Source organism: Scleropages formosus, chromosome 1 (genome assembly GCF_900964775.1).
Source record: "Scleropages formosus chromosome 1, fSclFor1.1, whole genome shotgun sequence".
Classification (NCBI taxonomy): Eukaryota; Metazoa; Chordata; class Actinopteri; order Osteoglossiformes; family Osteoglossidae; genus Scleropages; species Scleropages formosus.
Genome location: NC_041806.1, coordinates 17,641,043 through 17,659,483, shown reverse-complemented (window position 1 = coordinate 17,659,483; position 18,441 = coordinate 17,641,043). Strand labels below are relative to the sequence as shown.

General features: G+C 40.0%; 1 protein-coding gene across 1 annotated transcript in view; it reads left to right on the top strand.

Moving 5' to 3' along the window:
- Positions 1 to 243: 243 nt before the first annotated feature.
- The window catches only part of LOC108920392 (B-cell lymphoma/leukemia 11B-like), a 53,240-nt gene continuing 35,042 nt past the window's right edge, over positions 244 to 18,441 (top strand). Inside the window, exons 1-2 of the mRNA XM_018729120.2 lie at positions 244 to 1,065; positions 11,996 to 12,328. Coding sequence (XP_018584636.2) covers positions 1,005 to 1,065; positions 11,996 to 12,328 — 394 coding nt within the window. The 5' untranslated portion in view covers positions 244 to 1,004. The remainder of the gene's footprint in view (positions 1,066 to 11,995; positions 12,329 to 18,441) is intronic.

Here is an 18,441-nt window from a genome sequence, read left to right as displayed (position 1 = left end):
TGAGGCTAAACCACTATTCATTTGTACCGCATAAACTCGCTTCTTGTAAGCACGAAACCCAGGTGCTCTGCGGTGTCCGTACGCGCGCGCTCAGTCCGCGGGGGGCCCATAGATGTGCGGAGCGGCCGCTAGTCGCCCCCAGTGCTCTTGCGTGTCTCCGGTGCTCCTTTCTCGCCATATACACTTTAACGTCACGTCCGCACTTGAACTTGATTTTTATGCCACTGTACGCAGGCAGCTCAAGGCACAGACACAGAGAGAGCCGTCGAAGAAGCACAGTTCGCAATTTCACCATAAAAAAAAAAAGAAAAGAGGAAGAAAAAGAAGCCGTGCCGTGGGTTTTGTTTGGAAACAATCCCCGTCCCACGGTCTCGTCCATTACTGTGGAAGGAGAGCCAGTGCCAAGAGTTGGGATTTCCTATAGCGGTGCCAGGGCAGCAATCCACAGAGGTGCCAGCTGCTGACAGAAGACTGGATTTTTAAATACACTATTATATTTTGTCTTGTTCATTTTTTGAAAAAGGTTACAAAAGCAGACAGTGACCCAGCACAGTGAGCATCGCTCTGGCGAACACTGGCACTAAAGGGACCCTGCTGTGAACGCGCTTGGCCCACATGCGCCCAGTGGTCATCGTCGTGCGCGTTTCTTCCCTCGCAGCTGTCGGAGCCCCGACACCCTGATGCTTCTCCGCGCTTCTTCTACCTGAGCACATTGGTGGACCATCATGCACTCTTGCCAGAAGGTTTCACTTAGCGGTGCTGAAGCCGGACTGCCGCAGGGTCTATAATCCCCTTCAGCGATCACACCGCGGGGCTTGAGCTCCTTTGCTGAGCGAATTAACTTCAAGTGACTCGATCTCTCCGTATCCACAGGCTCTCTTTTTTTTTGGCAAGTGCAGGAAAACGTTACGGAGAGAAGAGGGAGAAGAGAGAAGGAGGGCGCGGAAGAAAGACGGCCGATCGAGTGCGAGTGCCCTGGCGATGCCAGTGTAGATGCCAGGGCAATGTCCCGTCGCAAGCAGGGAAACCCGCAGCACTTGTCCCTGTCGCAGAGAGGAGCGCAGCGTAAGTACGGCCGCTCACTGTTGTTAAATGAGCAGTGTTAAAAAGAAAGAAAGAAAGAAAGAAAGAAAGAAAGAAAGAAAGGTGTAGGAACACGTGGTGCACTGATACACTCAAGCACTAAGTTTTTAACGAAAAGAATGTTTGATAAAGTAACACTTCCGCGATGAAACACTAAGTTTAGTTTGGCATGAGCGAAATAATGGGAGAAACGACGCTGTGTAGAAAACACAAGTGAATAAGTGTCGCTTTTTCTACTGAGTTCATGCGTGCGAGTGCAGAGCTCTGAAGGAGCCGAGGCCCTCCGCGGTAAGACACAGCGGAGCGCGCTGCGCGCCCAGGGGCTCTGGAAACACACCGGGGAGACGCGACATGTGCGACATGCCAGCACTGCTTGGGCTTCCTTCTCTCACACAGCACATGACAAATTAGAACATGAGTTTCCTTCGTGAGTGAGTGTATGCGTGTGTATCATACTAGGAGTGAAAAATACAATGCACACACCAATCCAGGTGACGAACTCAGACGTTTAAAAATGCACGCAACTCACAACTTATCATTGAGATACTATTTTACTGAACCAAAACGGAAACTGAACTCTTCTGTGAAGAGAGAAGTTTGTTTAACAGTTACATTTTTTCCGTTAGTACGAGTATCAATCAGTGTCAAGCCGGTGTTTCGTACTTTGGACCAAATTCTGAGTGTAGCAAAAAAAAAACCGAACCGTTTTCAGGAACAACCACAAGAATAAAAATGTACACGATTATTAAAGTTAAAACAGGGTGTCATTAATTTGTTTCGACGAAAAGCTTAATGATTATCTCAATATTATAATAGTTTACGGCATAGCCATTTCAGTATTTATAATATTGTTCATAGCGTTAAGTACAACTGAAAACTATAGTATTTGATTACTTTTATATATATAATAGGGAGCGGCAGAAGATGTTGAATATAAGCAATCTGCAATTAGATTTGGACGTATATTACAAGTACTGTATATTATAAGTAGCGACCGTGTGTTCAGTTGAAAATAATACATTACTAAGATTAACAGATCGTCTTGTGTTGAGAAATAATTCTTAACGCTTTTATTTCCTAGAATTTATTAAAACGCCTTTATTTAATAACATTTCTGATTATTTGTGAAAGCTAATTTTGTTTTGTTGTTTCAGTTTGACATTTTTCAACCTCATGTGACAGATGAACATAGTTAAATGCACAAGGTGGTTCAACGCTGAAATTTCATGCATATTTATATTTGCAAACGTTTTAACGAACTTTTCTGGAAGAAAAAGAACGAAAGCACGAGGAAAGACATTTGCTGTGTGTCACTCCTTGTCTGAGCATATAGACACGTGCGCTGGCCTAGCATTGTATGAGAATGGATCATCATTTTGGAAGCTATAAGTTCTGCACCAGTAAATTCAACAAGCATTAGCTATTCAGTAGTTTCTAAAATGCATAGTTAATGCGTTTTCTTTTTACATTTCCTGGGTATTGCATGATTCAAATGTACATTTTCCTTACGGTTTTAAAAAAAAATATGTTACTGTTGTGTTATTGTTGAATAGATCTATGAAATATCATCACTCACTGTTATCATAATAAATATACCACGATGAGGAATGTGAGCAATCATTTGTCACTCTGTCTTCAATTAAAATCAAGACAGTATTATAGTATTTTTATTCTGTAGAATTTACTCTAACTAAAATGAAACCTAATAAAGCCAATTAAAATAATTTCAATTCAATGGAATTTGCAGATCTGAGCTATATAACTTCTCTGATCTATTTACTTTTTCTTTTGGATTTGGCATATTGCAGTGTATCCTTTAATTTATGAACTAATAATTTAAATTGGTGTTCTTAGATTTATTAATTCTTATTAATGTTTATTCAAACACATTCCATTTCTGTTTCTGTCCCGACTGGGAACCAGTGTTGAATCAGAGTATATACGGTCCTGTAATAAGTCTAAAGATCTATTCATTTTTACATGTAAATATATAGTAGTCATGATTATTTCCAACAAGTTTACCACCTTGAGAAAGTGTTTACGCAAACGAAAGGATAATGGTAACTTGAATCGTCACCAAAATTTTCAGCAATGAAAAAAAATACCACAGTTATATCAGGGAAATTTGGATAACAGTATCTGACAGTATATGAATGCCATCAAGTGTTATGATGGTGTTTTAGCTTTTTGCCTATTATAATTAGTACATATACTCCATGCACTTATGCACTATAATTAGTCCATATTATAATTAGTGCATATACTGCATATACTCACCAAACTTGTAGATAAAGGAAATGAGTAGACTCATAGCCATATATGAACACCACTGTTCTAGAACTTGTCTAAAGTGGCCAAAAGGAATTTAGGTTATCCTCAAAGGTACATACTGTACTCAAAACCTGCTGTAACAAAAATTAAGAACAAACAAACAAAAAAAAAGTAGGCTAATGAGTATAGTGTTAGGGGAAACCCAGTCCATCACTCATCATTAAACGTGTTGCTACAACGGGACACAGAACAATGCAGAGTTTCAAATTCATGAATTACGGGTCTGGTCTGCAGAGATATTTCACCTGAGGTGATGTGCCTGTTAGAAGAGGCCTCATCAGCACAGAGGAGCAAACAAGAATATCTGCATATTTCATGACTGAGGTTTCAAACAAATACAGACAGTGCTATTTGTGTTCGTTGTTGAACACACACACACACACACACACACACACACACACACACACACACACACACACACACACACACACACACACACACTACTGAACAAACAGGTATGCATGCATTTACTCAAGTAGGCTGTGTGCTGTTCTAACATGAACATGAAAAAGCTTTGCCTCCCTTTTGCTGCACAGTTTTAATCCCAACTGATCTGTATTGAAACAGTGTGACAATTACATCACAGTGGAACACAATCTGTATTTTTATCATTTCTTAATCATATAGCCCTATAACAAAAGTCTAATGAAATATTATCAGGTAAATACTGTATGGCATTGTCCTTAAGTCACTTTGGAGAAAATCGTCCGAATGAATGAATTTAAATGCAAATGTCAAATGGTAATTGGTTTTACACACATGCACATAGATAAAAAAGTACAGATTTCACTGCGCAAATATGCGGCTTTTTGTCAACGTGGTGTCTACAATATCTAAGTCTCGTCAGTCTGGAGTGCAGTAGTGAATTATTTCTGACTCAGTTGTGGTGACTGGAGTTCCTGAAGAGATTCATGTTAGTTCATGAGTTTTCTACAAATTAACGTATTCAGGTTGCTTGGAACCTGAATGCTCTGCTCTTTGCTATTTATTCTTTTGTGAAATTTCTGTATAATACAGCTGCTCATGAAAAAGTACATAGTGTTTTCTTTTTTGTTTGGTACATTTTATGTATGTACATTTGCAATGAATTCAATATATAGTGTTTTAGAAATTGAAAGAGAATTGAAAACCCCGTTCTGTGTCATGTTTAGTTTGTACCATTGCCTGGAACATTAAATGTGCAATGCTTTTTCTTGCTTTGTGATGTCCTGGTAGTGCAAATTTAAATTGTTTCCATACTTTAGGTGTACATGTTATAGAAGTAAATCTGGTATCTACTGATGCACACGTTAGAAGGGAGGTGCACGCCTTGCAGTTTGTTGAGACTGAATACTTATGGTTTAAATATTTTCTAAATTTATGAGTACCTCTAGGAGCATTCATCATCACACTGGAAATAATAATTCCAGTTTCAATTAAATTTAACACTATTGTTAGTATAATGGAATTTTTGGATAATTTTGGACCTTTCTGATGAATACCTACATTTCTAAAAAATAAAAAAATTATTAAAGAAAGCTTTTTAGCAGTATAAGAGTGGAAATCTAACTAAGCAGTAAAATGTAACGTCATGTAGTAGTATTTTATGAAAGCTTGGTTTTAATTTTGTCTTTACTATGAGTCTGACAGGTTAATTTACCACCTTTCATAAGTTATGCATTTTATATCACACATAATTTAATCATAACCAAAGATTTAAAAAAACAACAACGACAAAGCACGTTATTTAGAAAAACATTATCTAGCTACCCCCTTCAGGGTAAGGTCATTTTATTGTAGCAAAAGAACAAACAGAAAAATGCTTTTCCAGCCAGTTCTGTGCTGAGCTTAAAATAAAATAAAGCCGTTTCATTCCTTAAAACCATTCTAATGAAGAATGGAACATTTTTCTATAAATTAATGACTCTAGTCTGATACCATCTCTGGTAGGAAGATTATATAGTACATTTTTATTGTTTCCCTTTGAAACTTAGAACAGCTTTTTGGGTTACAATTGTTTCAACTTGTTGGTCATTAAATTAGGTGCTTTGCTTGTGTTGTACAGTACAGTGATTTTTTTCCTTTGGTTTTATGAAATGTGTTTTTCAGCACTCGGGCTGCCACAGCCTTGTTCTGCACTGAAGCTGCTAGGGGGCGTTCTTAGCCTGTTAGTTGGGGGGCCTGTGCGCATGATGGCTTTTTCACATTTGTCACTGTGGTCTGAAGGACCACAGGATCTCGTAAGATATCATTTTTTTTTAAGTTTCTGCTTTGGTGTTCCAGATTATGTCGCTGTATTTCTACCTAATCTGGCCTGGTGTAAACATAACCCGCCATTTTACGGTTTAGAAGCAGCCCATGTTAATGGGGTAGCTCTTGCCTGCATTACACCGGCACCACATTTACATTTATGCATTTGGCAGACACTTTTCTCCAAAGCAACATACATCTCATATAAAAAACATGAGTACATTACATCAACAATCACTTTATGGACATGTTATACATTCAGCTCCCTCCTGGCATTTGAGGCCTGTTTTAAACTAGTGCTTCATCAAACTTTTTTAGCTCAGGGAAAAAAAGTGTAATTTAATTCATAACATATAATTATGATTTGATGCAGAGTAAGGGTGTTTGTGGCACCGAGACAGATGTGTGGTGCAGTATGGTGAAAGAACTTCACATGACATGTCTGAACGCCACACCAGCAACATTTTGCTCTGAGTTGTTTGCACACCTTTGCTTTTCACTTTCACTGTGTGCTGGGGTATTTAAATTAATACCTGGAAATTGCAAATAAAACTGGAAAAAATAAACTGTCACTATAGTTCGACAGTACATTTATGCAAATTATAGGTTAATAATCTCTCTTTACAAGCATATACATCTGAGAGAGACTAAGAAGGCACTACACAGGCGATGGGATATCTGTTTTGTGAAACTAGAAGTAAGTGGCGTAAAATTACACAAGAAGTACAAAAAAATCACCAAATACAATTACAAAATCATAAATTAGGCAATTAAAAATACACGTTTTAAAATAATTTTTTCATAAAATTATTAATAGAGAGGGGGGCACGGTGGCGCAGTGGGTTGGACCGGGTCCTGCTCTCTGGGGGGTCTGTAGTTCGAGTCCCGCTTGGGGTGCCTTGCGGCAGACTGGCGTCCTGTCCTGGGTGTGTCCCCTCCCCCTCTGGCCTTACGCCCTGTGTTGCCCGGTAGGCTCTGGTTTCCTGCAACCCCGTATGGGACAAGCGGTTCAGAAAATGTGTGTGTGTGTGTGTATTAATAGAGAATTTTGACTGCTCCTGAAATGTACAACTCTTTTTTTAGAAATTAGTTTAATTTGTAAATGAGTGTTCATTGACAGTTGTACACAGTTCTAGTCGAAATGACTGAAATAAAACAATCAGAAGTTGTAACTGAAGATATTGTAACTAAAATGTAACTGAGTGCTTGTTGTTCACTTCTTTCATTTCATTCATGACATTGTTGTTTCTCAGAAAGGCTGAAAGGCTTTGCAGACCCAGTCCAAGCATTGTGTCTCTCAGCGTGGACACTTTCAAGATGGGAAGCGTTCTTTCCTTTTTTATTTACAGGCTGAGTTAAAAGACTTTCAAATGCTGAGACGTGGCCTGCAGTGTGATGCCAAAAGACGTGTGTTCCCGCTTTCTGTGCCTTGGTGACAAAATATTTTAAACTGGCTCATATGCAGTTTCCCTAGAAAGAATGAAGGAGCACATTCATGGCATCGTACGGAATATAATGCATGGCATAAATGATCACTTAGTTTTGGAATAATGAGGCACCAAGGCAAGTTCCCAAAATGTGGAGATTAGGAATTTCTAGCCCCTGCCCCAACTTCTCAGTCCTTCATAGGGAAAATATGGGATGGTGGACTGGCGGGTTGATGACACAACCCAATTTCCCCAGTAGACAATGTCATGCTAATCTTATTTTATCTTTAACAAGAATGATTTTCACTCTTTTGTTAATAATACAAAAGGCAGTTGATGAGGGAACCTGCTGTCAGATAATCCTACAGTCCCCCATTTTGTCATCTTGCAGATCCACACCCTTTAGTGGAAATTTACAAATATGTCACATCACATCTCTTCTATATTTCTCTGCATGCACTTAATACATACATAAAGAAACACATTTTAAAATATTTTTTTTATAATGCTGTTATAGGTGATTTTAACATCTGCCTTAAATATTGTCCTTGCCAACTTTTGTGATATCGGTCATTTAATCTGATGTTTAAAAAGCTTTGCTGTCAAATTGTTCAGAACATCTTATTGTTTTAGTTTTATTTGGTGATACTTTTGACTGTTGTTTTTAATTATTATATGTCTGTAAAGTAAAGAGAACATACTTTTTGCATTTTATTTTAATGTATTTGTTTGAAGAATACTTAGATTGTTGCACATCTTTTTTGTGATTCTAAGAGGCAACATTATTATATAGGTGTGCTGCTAGGAGGACATTAAGCCTCCTGAGACTCAGCAGATTGTTGCCTATGGTGTGTGATCTGTTCGAATAAATACAGACTATAGAGCTACCCCTTTGCCAGGCCTCTCACATACACCCTCAGACATATACAGGTAACCACTTCCCGCTCCCTTTCATTTTGAATGCGGTTCCTAGCAGTGAGCTTGCAGAGCCTTTTTAACAAGTCCCAGAAACGAGTCACAGTGGCAGGCATGCGTCTGTGGAAGAATCTCACCCCTACCTGGTCCTAACATGAGGTGCTGCTGACCTAGCATCAGGCCGCATGCATTCTGGGAGCAACATGAGTCATAAGCTATCATTGAAACAGAGGGAAGTTGATTTGGCCTTTATCATGATTTAATTATTCTTTTTCTCCCTCAGCATTCTTTTTAACATAGCAGTAATTACATTAATACTCATTGCTTGCTTAATTAAAAGGGGAGCACTTATGTCCGGAGCTACTCAATATTTACAGTTTTTACTTTTCTTAATGAAAGCTGTTTTGGTTAAGTGCCTTGGTCGACAGTGCAACAGCAGGATATGTCTTGGTTTTTAACTGACCATCTTATAGTCACAAGTCTAACTAATTAGGCTGTGTAATTTTAACATTTCTTTAAGTAAGGAGCATACTTAAAATAAAATCTTATTAAATTACTTTAAATCTTTCACATACATTTTTAGGAGGAGTGGTTGTTTTATGTTTAACAATTTCATATGGCTTTGTTGACTTTGTAAAACTGGGGATATGAATTATATTGCATGATTTTGTTTGGTGAGATTTCTGTAGCACTCTAACCACACACTGAAAACAGAATGTGGTGGTTTCCCAGTGCCGGTAACCTTATAGACACACACAGAAGCATTTGTTTAATGACATTGTGGTAGAAGCAGAATTTGGTAATGGCAATGTTTTTACTGTCTCTTTTCTCGAAATTAGAAAAGTTTGAGAAATGGCGTGGCAAGCAGCTTGTCTGAAGGGTGGCAGCAGATGGGTGGGTTCATCCTGTCCTATTCAACATGAACTTTGGGTTTGTACTTTTTTGGGCACCACTTTGGAACCTATCACAAGCTGCTGATGAGATAGGGAGAAACCTCAGACCTGTTCCACAATAAACACAGCTAATGTTTATGTAGTGTTTAGTGTGGTGTGCTGCATGGGAGAAAGACTTGTTTTAGTTGAAACCTGTCTGGAACACATAAATGGAAATATCCCTGTCTTTTTCCAGACATTGCAAGATGATGAAAAATAACACTTGACATTTCTAGGCACTGACTGATTTACTTGAAGTGTCTGTGGAAGGGATCAGAGAAATATTGATATAGTGTTACCTAGGCGACAACTGTTATCGATGGCAGGAGGGAAGGTGAGGCTTTACTGAAGAATTTTTCAAAGCCTGTAGTGAAGAAATAAAGGGTAAAGGAGGTGTGACATGTACAGCCTATGGACATGAATGAGAGGTCACAATTTTTTTTTACAGTTCCTGATTTTTTTTGAGACTGGTTTGTAAGGTGTAGAAAGCCTACTGTCTTGCATCTGTGGTGGGCTTTCTCAAAGCTTGGCTTCGGGGTTGCAATTTGAGGCTCTTCAAGTGTGGGCAACTCCTATGTGCTGCACATAGAACTTCAGGAAAATCAATGAAAAAATCTGTTATTTATATGTATGGTACATACAGGTCTGATGTTCCTCTCTCATAACCTCAGCCTCATGAGTTGTTCAGGTGTTTTGTATTATTCACAGGAAAAAAATGCCAGTAGTTCTGATCTGGGAATGAATGTCCATTAGCTTTTGAGACTCTGGGTGGTTCCTCTCAGTCTGGACTTTGCATATGTAAGTTTCTCTTTCTTTGAAGAAGGGCACTATATATTCACAGCTAATCGTGTAGAAGATAAGATTTAATCTGTTCATTCACCTAATTATGTTGTTCTGCGACATCAGATTTTCTGTGATTTACATTAAATGACATATATCTGCATTTCTAAAAACATCGAGATCTTATACAAAGAGCGATAAGATCATTCCTTGTGCTGTTAAATGCGTATCCTTCTCGTTGAAATCAGTAGGCACAGAGTCCCTGTCTGCTTGCTATACAGAGGCAGAGATACTGTGAGCCCTTGTGAATATTTATGACTGGCAACAGGATGGTTCACATGCTCCATCTTCTCCAAGTGGCCTCTACAAACCTTAAGCACGGATAGAAAGAAGCTGCAGAGTCGTGGAGCTCAATATCAATTAGCATTTTCGAACAAGCAATTTCCTATTCTAAGTGTGAGGGACACCTGTGCTACTTCTCTTATACGCTTGTTTTTAACAAATTCTGCGTTTGCATGCGCTTCAGAGCACACTGTTGAACACACAGGAAACAAAAAATCCACTCAGAGGTTGTCTCTGATGTCATAGAGAAAAGTATAGCGTACGCCCCGCTTGATTAGATCTCCTGATTGAATGTGATAAGCATGTTTATTCTTGGCATGAACATGCAGCCTTGCAGCTTCAACCACTGTATAGCAATGTAAATGCTTTGAGTACACGTAGCACTGAATGAACTATGAATCTTTTTTCACCTTTACTGAAGAAAAATTTAATATATCCTTAGTGTACTGTATGGAACTTTATGTAAAGCACATGGTGGCAAAGTGTGATTTTGATCCTTTACACATAATGCAATGATTTACAGTTACTCTGTAAATTTTTATAGTTGATTGCCTAATCCAAAAGAGCAAAGCCAGTCTTTCACCATTAGCTGTCAACAGGCTTCAATTTCTTTACTAATTTTTGTGAAAAAGAAGCAGTGGTATGGTACCCCCAATTACTGTAGTCATTGTAACCTTAACATTGTTAGTTGCTTTGGAGAAAAGCGTCAGCTAAAAGAATACATGTAAATGTAAATGTAAAAGCCCAAAGTGTTTTTTTCCCCCTTAAAGTGGTGGTTTGTGTTAGATGTTTGCACTTGTTGATTGGCATTTTACCTAAATTTAATTTAATTTAAAGGCTAAATTTAATTTATGAACACGGATTAAGGAATTGATATATTTTTTTTAAAATAAGAGCCTTAAAATGTTTCTTAGTAATAAAAATGGTAATAATAACTGTCAGATAATGGATATGCAATGCATTCAGAAACTATTCAGACCCTTTCACTTTTTTAACATTTTGTTATGTTGCAGTCTTATGCTAAAATCACACACACACACACACACATTTTCAGAACCGCTTGTCCCTTACGGGGTCACGGGGAACCGGAGCCTACCCGGCAACACAGGGCGTAAGGCCGGAGGGGGAAGGGGACACACCCAGGACGGGACGCCAGTCCGCCGCAAGGCACCCCAAGCGGGACTCGAACCCCAGACCCACCGGAGAGCAGGACTGCGGTCCAACCCACTGCGCCACCGCACCCCCATGCTAAAATCATTTAAATTTATTTTTTTCCCTCATCAATCTACACCCAATACCCCATAATGACAAAGAGACAAAAAAGAACTTTATAAACTTTTGTGAATTTTCTAAATTTATTAGAGCACTGCATTGTACCAGGAATATTTCCAATGACAATGGTAACAAAACTCAGCCTCTTTCTTAATATATTTTGGAAAAAACTACATTCCAGCGAAGTGTTCAAGGGAATGTAAGGTATAAATGTTCCTGCACTATAACTTTAAGATTATGCCCAGATCAATCCTTTATGCAGCTACTCCTGTAATGTAATGTTAATGTTTATATGTATCTCAAAAAAAAAAATACTAGAAAGGTGATCAGGAATCGTCGATATTCTGATAAAGTTATATGCAGCTACTCGTGTGATGAACATTGGTGCACATGGTGAAACAAACAAACTGACTACTTAAGAATCACACGTCTGCAACTGTCTCTCTTTCTCCTAATGTGATGTACACATTGTATTTTCTATGAGATGTACGTCACTTTGGAGAAAAGTGTCTGCTAAATTAATAAATGTAAATGAGCTAGCAGTGCTATGTCAGAAGAAAGACTGGCAAAGTGCAGACAATGTGAAGTTGATGTGGTAAATGTAAAAACAGTAATATATCATAAGTCAACATTAGTAGCTATTGCATGTGACAGTTTGTGGATTTCCTCTGCCCTCCTCAACAGCTGAGACAAATCATCTATCACATGAGCATCATGTGCTAGTGGCCCCTGCCGATGACCTGCTCACCTGTGGACAATGCCAAACCAACTTCCCCTTGGGGGACATCCTGGTATTCATAGAGCACAAGCGACGACTGTGTCCAGGCCTGAGTGCCGGGCCTGGATGCTATGAGAAGACTTTGGGTCGTAGCACCCCACCGTCGCCATCACAGTCGGAGCTACGGCGGCCTGCTGAGCCTGTTGAGGTGGGGATCCAGGTGATGCCTGATGATGAGGAGGAAGGACGGCTGACACCCTCCAAGGGTATCTGTCCAAAGCAGGAGACCATCCACACAGGTAAGAGGTACTTACCCGCTCAAAGGGCTCAAGTGCACATGTGTCAACTGGCAAACACGTTCTGCTTTTTTTCTAGAGATGCAGACCCTAAAACACACACACACACACACGCACACACACACGCACACACATACACACACACACACACACACACACACACACACACACACACACACAAAGAACTGCCTTAGTGAGACATGCAGCTCTCTGTCAAGATATCAACCCTGTCTGATAAAAACCTTCAAGAGAGATTGTTTTCATTTAATTGTGTGTGTTATCATGCAGAATGAAACAGCACATCATAGGCTCTAAGCTTTAAAGTTCTCAAGGATTGTGGCAGCTGAAACTGTAAAATATATGGCAGGCAACTCACCCAACAGTCACGAAGGAATCCAGCCTGGGCCATCTGTTTAAAAGGTGAAAAGCTCATTAAAATTCAAACACTCTGAAAAAGAGGGGGATTAAAAAGCCAGTTTCCTACTGAATAGGGTAAAGAGGCCATTAGTCTAGAGCAGCTGTGGGGGGAACACTCGTAGTTATCTTGTGAAACAGTTCAGTAAAGTGCTTTACTAAGAACCCTGGGGAACTTAAAAATTGGTCTCATAAAATAATATTTTGGGGTTGGAGAAACAGCAGGAAACTGCGAGGAACTCATTTATTAAACAAGCACATTGTCTTATTAGCTTTTTCTTTCTTTACTTAATTTTCATCAGGGTAAGGAAGGTACTTTTTTCACAAGATATGACACCTGCCATAATTCTTTATTTCATTTTAAAAATTGAGATTAAGATACTCAGTAAAGTATCGTGGCCAGCTGGAAAATTTTTAGGCATAAAAGGCAAAAAACGCTGTAGCGCAAAGTCATGAAAATTTGGGTTTTAAATTGCCTTGGAGTGGGGGTTGAGAAAAAAAGTGAACTACAAAATTATACTTGACGTTTGCTGTATTTGGAACTGTTTTGCCAAAAATGTGTGCCAAAAGAGTGTATGAATGATGGCTTACTGGTTAGTCAGTGCAATGTTCAAAGTTCACCTTTTAATAAACAAATGAATGTAGAAGGCATCCAGTGATAAACTGTCATGGAAGAACTATGGAAGATGGTCTAAAGCAATAAACTTACTGTATATGAATGGATCCAGACTGAACTGGTTCAGAAAAGTAATTTATTTATAACATACTGTCAACAACACAGATAGTGATGATATACAAACAGTTTTGGAAGGTAAGGATTTTGAAAATTAATGTATTATCATTTGTATTGTATCATTCTTGAAAAAACAGCAGTTTACATCAGGGCAAATTTAGTATGCACATATTTTTAACTTTAGTACAAGGAGGGAAAAAAGTCAGAATCTTGGAAAGGTTATTGAAACTGCCAGATGAGATTACAACTGAATGCCAAGCTGTGCAGTGTATTGAACTCTTATCCTAACTGACTTCTACTGGTAAATCTATTTTCTATTTTGAAATATTCCACCTGGTACCTGTTACAAAAAAGGAAGAAATGAAAAAATGCAATGCAGGTAATTGTTTCAACAATGAAGATCCGTAAAAGGCAGCATTGCTTTTGGATGTCTGGATTTTGACCAGTTCAGACCCTATGTTACTTGTGAATATGATATCTAACCTGAAACAATTCAGTTAAAAATTTATGAGAATGCTATTTTCGGTAAAAGCTATTATTTTATAAATGGATTTCACAATTTTAATCTCTTGCTCACTAGACAATGATTTTTGGTTTTTATTCTAGTTTTATTCAAGCTTTCTTGCTGAAAAGTGTATTGCCTTTAAGCAACAGGAAAGCAGCAAAGTCAGGGGTTTGAGTGTCATCACTTTAGCTTTAGATCTGTTGATAAGACATACATAGTACGGAAGTTCTAAGACTAGCAGCCGTGAGACGCTGCACTGATAGCTTGCAACCACAGCAGTGCCTCGCAGCAGACAGGCTTAGCTGACTATAATGTGTGTCTTTGACTTATTTTATTTTATCTACAAATTTCTTACTCTGTTGACAAGAAAAGAAATTTCTTTACAGATTCTGAACTCGAGAAAAGCTTATTTAAACTTCTTGCATTTTGAAACAAATTTTTGAGCCACTTTAAACTCTTATAAGTTGATAGGAGTGTCATCCACTGTTGTCATTTTTCTGGATTTCTCACCAGTAGTTGTGCTTGGGTGTGTCAGTAAGAAATGTGTGTGACAACAAGTTTAATGCATTTACTGCTGATTGACGCTTGTGGGAAAACTTTGAACAAATCAATAAAATTGATGATTATTTAAGTCCAAGTTCAGGGTTCAAATGCGGAAGTCCTCAGTTTCCATTCTGAACCTGGTATTTTATTCCTTTCCAGTAATAATCCTTGTGGCTTCAAGTTTAAGTTCAAGTTCAAGATGTTTTTATTGTCATTTCACTATATAGTTTGCGTACAGTGGAACGAAATGTCGTTTCTCTGGAGACCATGGTGCAACACAAAACAGGAGTATAGGACATTAAATACACAGTACGAAACAACAAAAGGGCTGTACTGAAAGCACTTTGTAGTGTATGGAGTCATACTGGGTTAGCTGTTTGACTGTGCCAGGTGAGCATTGGTAGGCAACAAGGTGTTGAGTAATTTGACTGCCTCAGGGAAGAAACTGTTGCGGAGTCTGCTGGTGGTGGCATGGATGCTCCTTTACCTTCTGCCAGATGGCAAAAGGGTGAAAAGTCCATGAGAGGGGTGAAAGGGGTCATCCACAATGCTGGTGGCTTTGCGGATGCGGTGGTTGTTGTATGAAGTGTCGATGGTGGGTAGAGAGACTTTGATGATCTTTTCAGCTGTTCTCACAATTTGCTGTAGGGTCTTGTGGTCATAGGCTGTGCAGTTCCTGTATGACACGGTCAGACAGCTGGTCAGGATGCTCTCTATTGTCCCTCTGTAGAATGTGGTGAGGATGGGAGGGGGGAGTTTTGCTCTTTTCAGCCTCTGTAGGAAGTGGGGGCGCTGCTGGGCCTTCTTAGCTAGGCAGGTGGTGTTGAGAGTCTAGGAGAGGTCCTCCGTCATGTGCACACCAAGAAACTTGGAGCTTTTGACTCTCTCCACAGTTGTTCCGGTGATGTTCAGTGGTGAGTGGTCAGTACTCCTCCTGATGTTGACAATCATCTCTTTAGTCTTATCAACATTTAGAGATGGATTGTTGTCTCTACACCATTCTGTGAGCTGGTTCACCTCTTCTGTGTGCTGACTCATCATTGTTGCTGATGAGCCCACAACTGTAGTGTTATCAACAAACGATGATATTCTTTGAAGTGTACTTTGCAGCACAGCCATGAGTCAGCAGGGTAAACAGCAGTGGACTGAGCACACAGCTCTGGGGAGCGCCGGTGTTTAGTGTGGTGGTGCTGGAGGTGAAGTTGCCGATCCTGATGGACTGGGGTCTCGCAGTCAAAAAGTGCAAGATCCAGCTGCAGAGGGAGGTGGTCAGACCCAACAGGCTCAGCTTAGTTATCAATTACTGAAGAATGATTGTGTTGAATGCTAAACTGAAGTCACATACTGATACTGAAATGGGTCCAGTGTGATGAGAAGACTGCTCTTTATGTGTTTTGTGATTAGCCACTCAAAGCATTTCATGATGATAGGTATGAGTGTAACTGGCCAGTAGTCATGCAGGCAGGATACAGATGATTTCTTTGTCACAGGGATGATGATGGTCATCTTGAAGCATACAGGGACAACTGCTTGGCTCAGGGAAATGTTTAAGATGTCCGTGAAGATATCTGCAAGCTGAACAGCAAATTCCCTAAGAACCTGGCCAGGTATGTTGTCAAGACCTGCAGCTTTCCGTGGGTTAACTCTGAACAGACTCTGCCTGGCGTCTACTGCGGACAGACAAAGCACCTGGTCGGTAGGAGTTGGGGTGCTCTTACCTGCTGGCATGTTCTGTGCTTTGAACCATGCTTAGAAATAGTTCAACGCATCTGGGAGCGAGGTGTCACCATCGCAGACAAGTGATGTAGCTTTGTAGTCTGTGATGGCTTGAATACCTTGCCACATTTGCTTTGTGTCCTTGGAATTTAGGAAGTGACGGTGGATTCTTCCTGCGTAGTTGTGCTTAGCCTCTTTCTGCTACTTTGAAACAGAAGGTAGTTGTCACCTTTGAGTGCATAAGAGTTCAACAGGTCATGGGCTTCCTCAACACATTATATTGCCACTCAGCAATCAAAAGTTTCAGCTCGATTAAATTATATTTCATGATTCTAATTTATCACAGTATTACATTCAGTGTGCCCCCAAGTAAGAGGAATAACTGCTATGGTTGCACAGATTCACTGTTAAATTCTTTGCAGCCTGGTGCCCTCTGACCATCGTATACTTCCCAATGGAGCTTTATAATAGCAATGATATTATTTTTGAAACGAGGAAAGCCCTGTAAGGGCGGAGGGAAGTATGGGTATCAGTGACCTTTGCAGTGGTTTCTGACTACTTCCATGTGTTATGTCATCATATCTCAGCTGAAGGATGAACTTAACCTGTCCAGGTTGTACTTTGCCTTTTGCCCTGAGCTGAAAAATCACATAAACTGTCTGGATAAGGAAATCACTGCATAAATGGGCAAAAGTAAAGTACAGGAAACAACTGCAGTAACATTTGTAGTTATCTGCCAAGAATGCTATATGTTTCATGGTTGTACGTGTGGAATGCCTCTTGTTGGGTAAAAATGGGTTAAGTCTGGTGGTACCTGTTCTATAGGATATCAGATGAGGAGCTGGAGGGCCCCTGTTTGTAGGTTTTTGTTGGAACAAGAAAATGGTGGGTGTTGGGGGGGCAGGTGCTCAGACCTGGCTGGGTCTCAACATACCTTCCCTGGGGGTGGCAAGGGTGGGGTACAGAAGAGTTGGCCATGACTGCCCACAGTGGCCTGGAGCGAAAGAGACACCATGTGACCCCCCCTTGCCTCAGCTTGTTCAGCAATGCTTATGTCTCCTTTATGTTGTTCTATATTTTGATGACAACAATAGCACAGCAGCAGGCATTACCAAAAGAAAAGCAGCACAGACCTGTAAATCTGCCTGTGACAGAGGAGGCAGGACAGGTGAGGTGCTCGTCTGTCGGCGTCTTTATTTAGGGCGGTGCAGGGGAAGATAACAGTGGGAGACGGGGGGAACTGGGAACTGGTAGAGCAGGGCGGTGCTTCGGGGTTGTGGTCGGGACTGGGGTCGTGGCTGTCTCAGGTCGCTCTCTTTCTCCTCCGTCTCTCTCTTCTCCTCACTGGCGGGTCCGGGGGGGAGAAATAGAGGTTGCAATTAGCCCCAGCTGCGGCTGGCTTACCCCAGACTCCGCCCCCCTTTCTGCCCGCCTCGGCGTGTTACGCTGCCTTTTTGAAGATAGTATTGCTTTTAAAAGTTCTGCTGCTATTCTTCTGAGAGTTGCCACACAAAATTTTATTGTATTGCATACAATGACAATAAAGTATCTGATCGAATCTTAAATCAAACTGGTTTCAAATCTTATAGCAAAACGTCTGTGTGGTTCAGCCAGAAAAACAGAGCCTTGTGTTCCAAGAGTTGGATAGCCCTTATGTAGTCCTTCTCCCTTCATGGTTGTGTTCCCTCAAAAGAGCCAGAATAGTGTACTCATGGCCCAAAAAGGTAACAGAAGGAATTTTGAACCTTTTGGAAGCAATATAGCAAGGAACCTAGTGTAATAAGTGTGCCAGCTACATCTTGTGGTATTCACAAGTTATTCTGCAATCATGTTGCATTTCTAAATATGACATTGTAAATCTCCTATCAGATTTCATAGGGCTCACACTCAATTGTGGAAACACACTGGAAAGCAGGAACAGTGAGCTACACCTGTCATCTAAGCCTAGAGAAGCAAAACCTGTCCATTAGGAACAGGACATCTGCACCACTGTTACATTCATTCCACGTCATTAACTGCATGACAATAATTAACTAAAATTTAATGTGGGATAAAGATGTATGCCAGAGATCTCTAGGAGCCTAAGAGCAGAACTGCTGAGAGTTTGCTTTTTAGGTAGTGATTCATTTTGTGCTTTATCATGTTTATATGAATTGGAGCAATAATCTATTGAGATGGCATTGCTTTTAGTGATTTTTCCACACA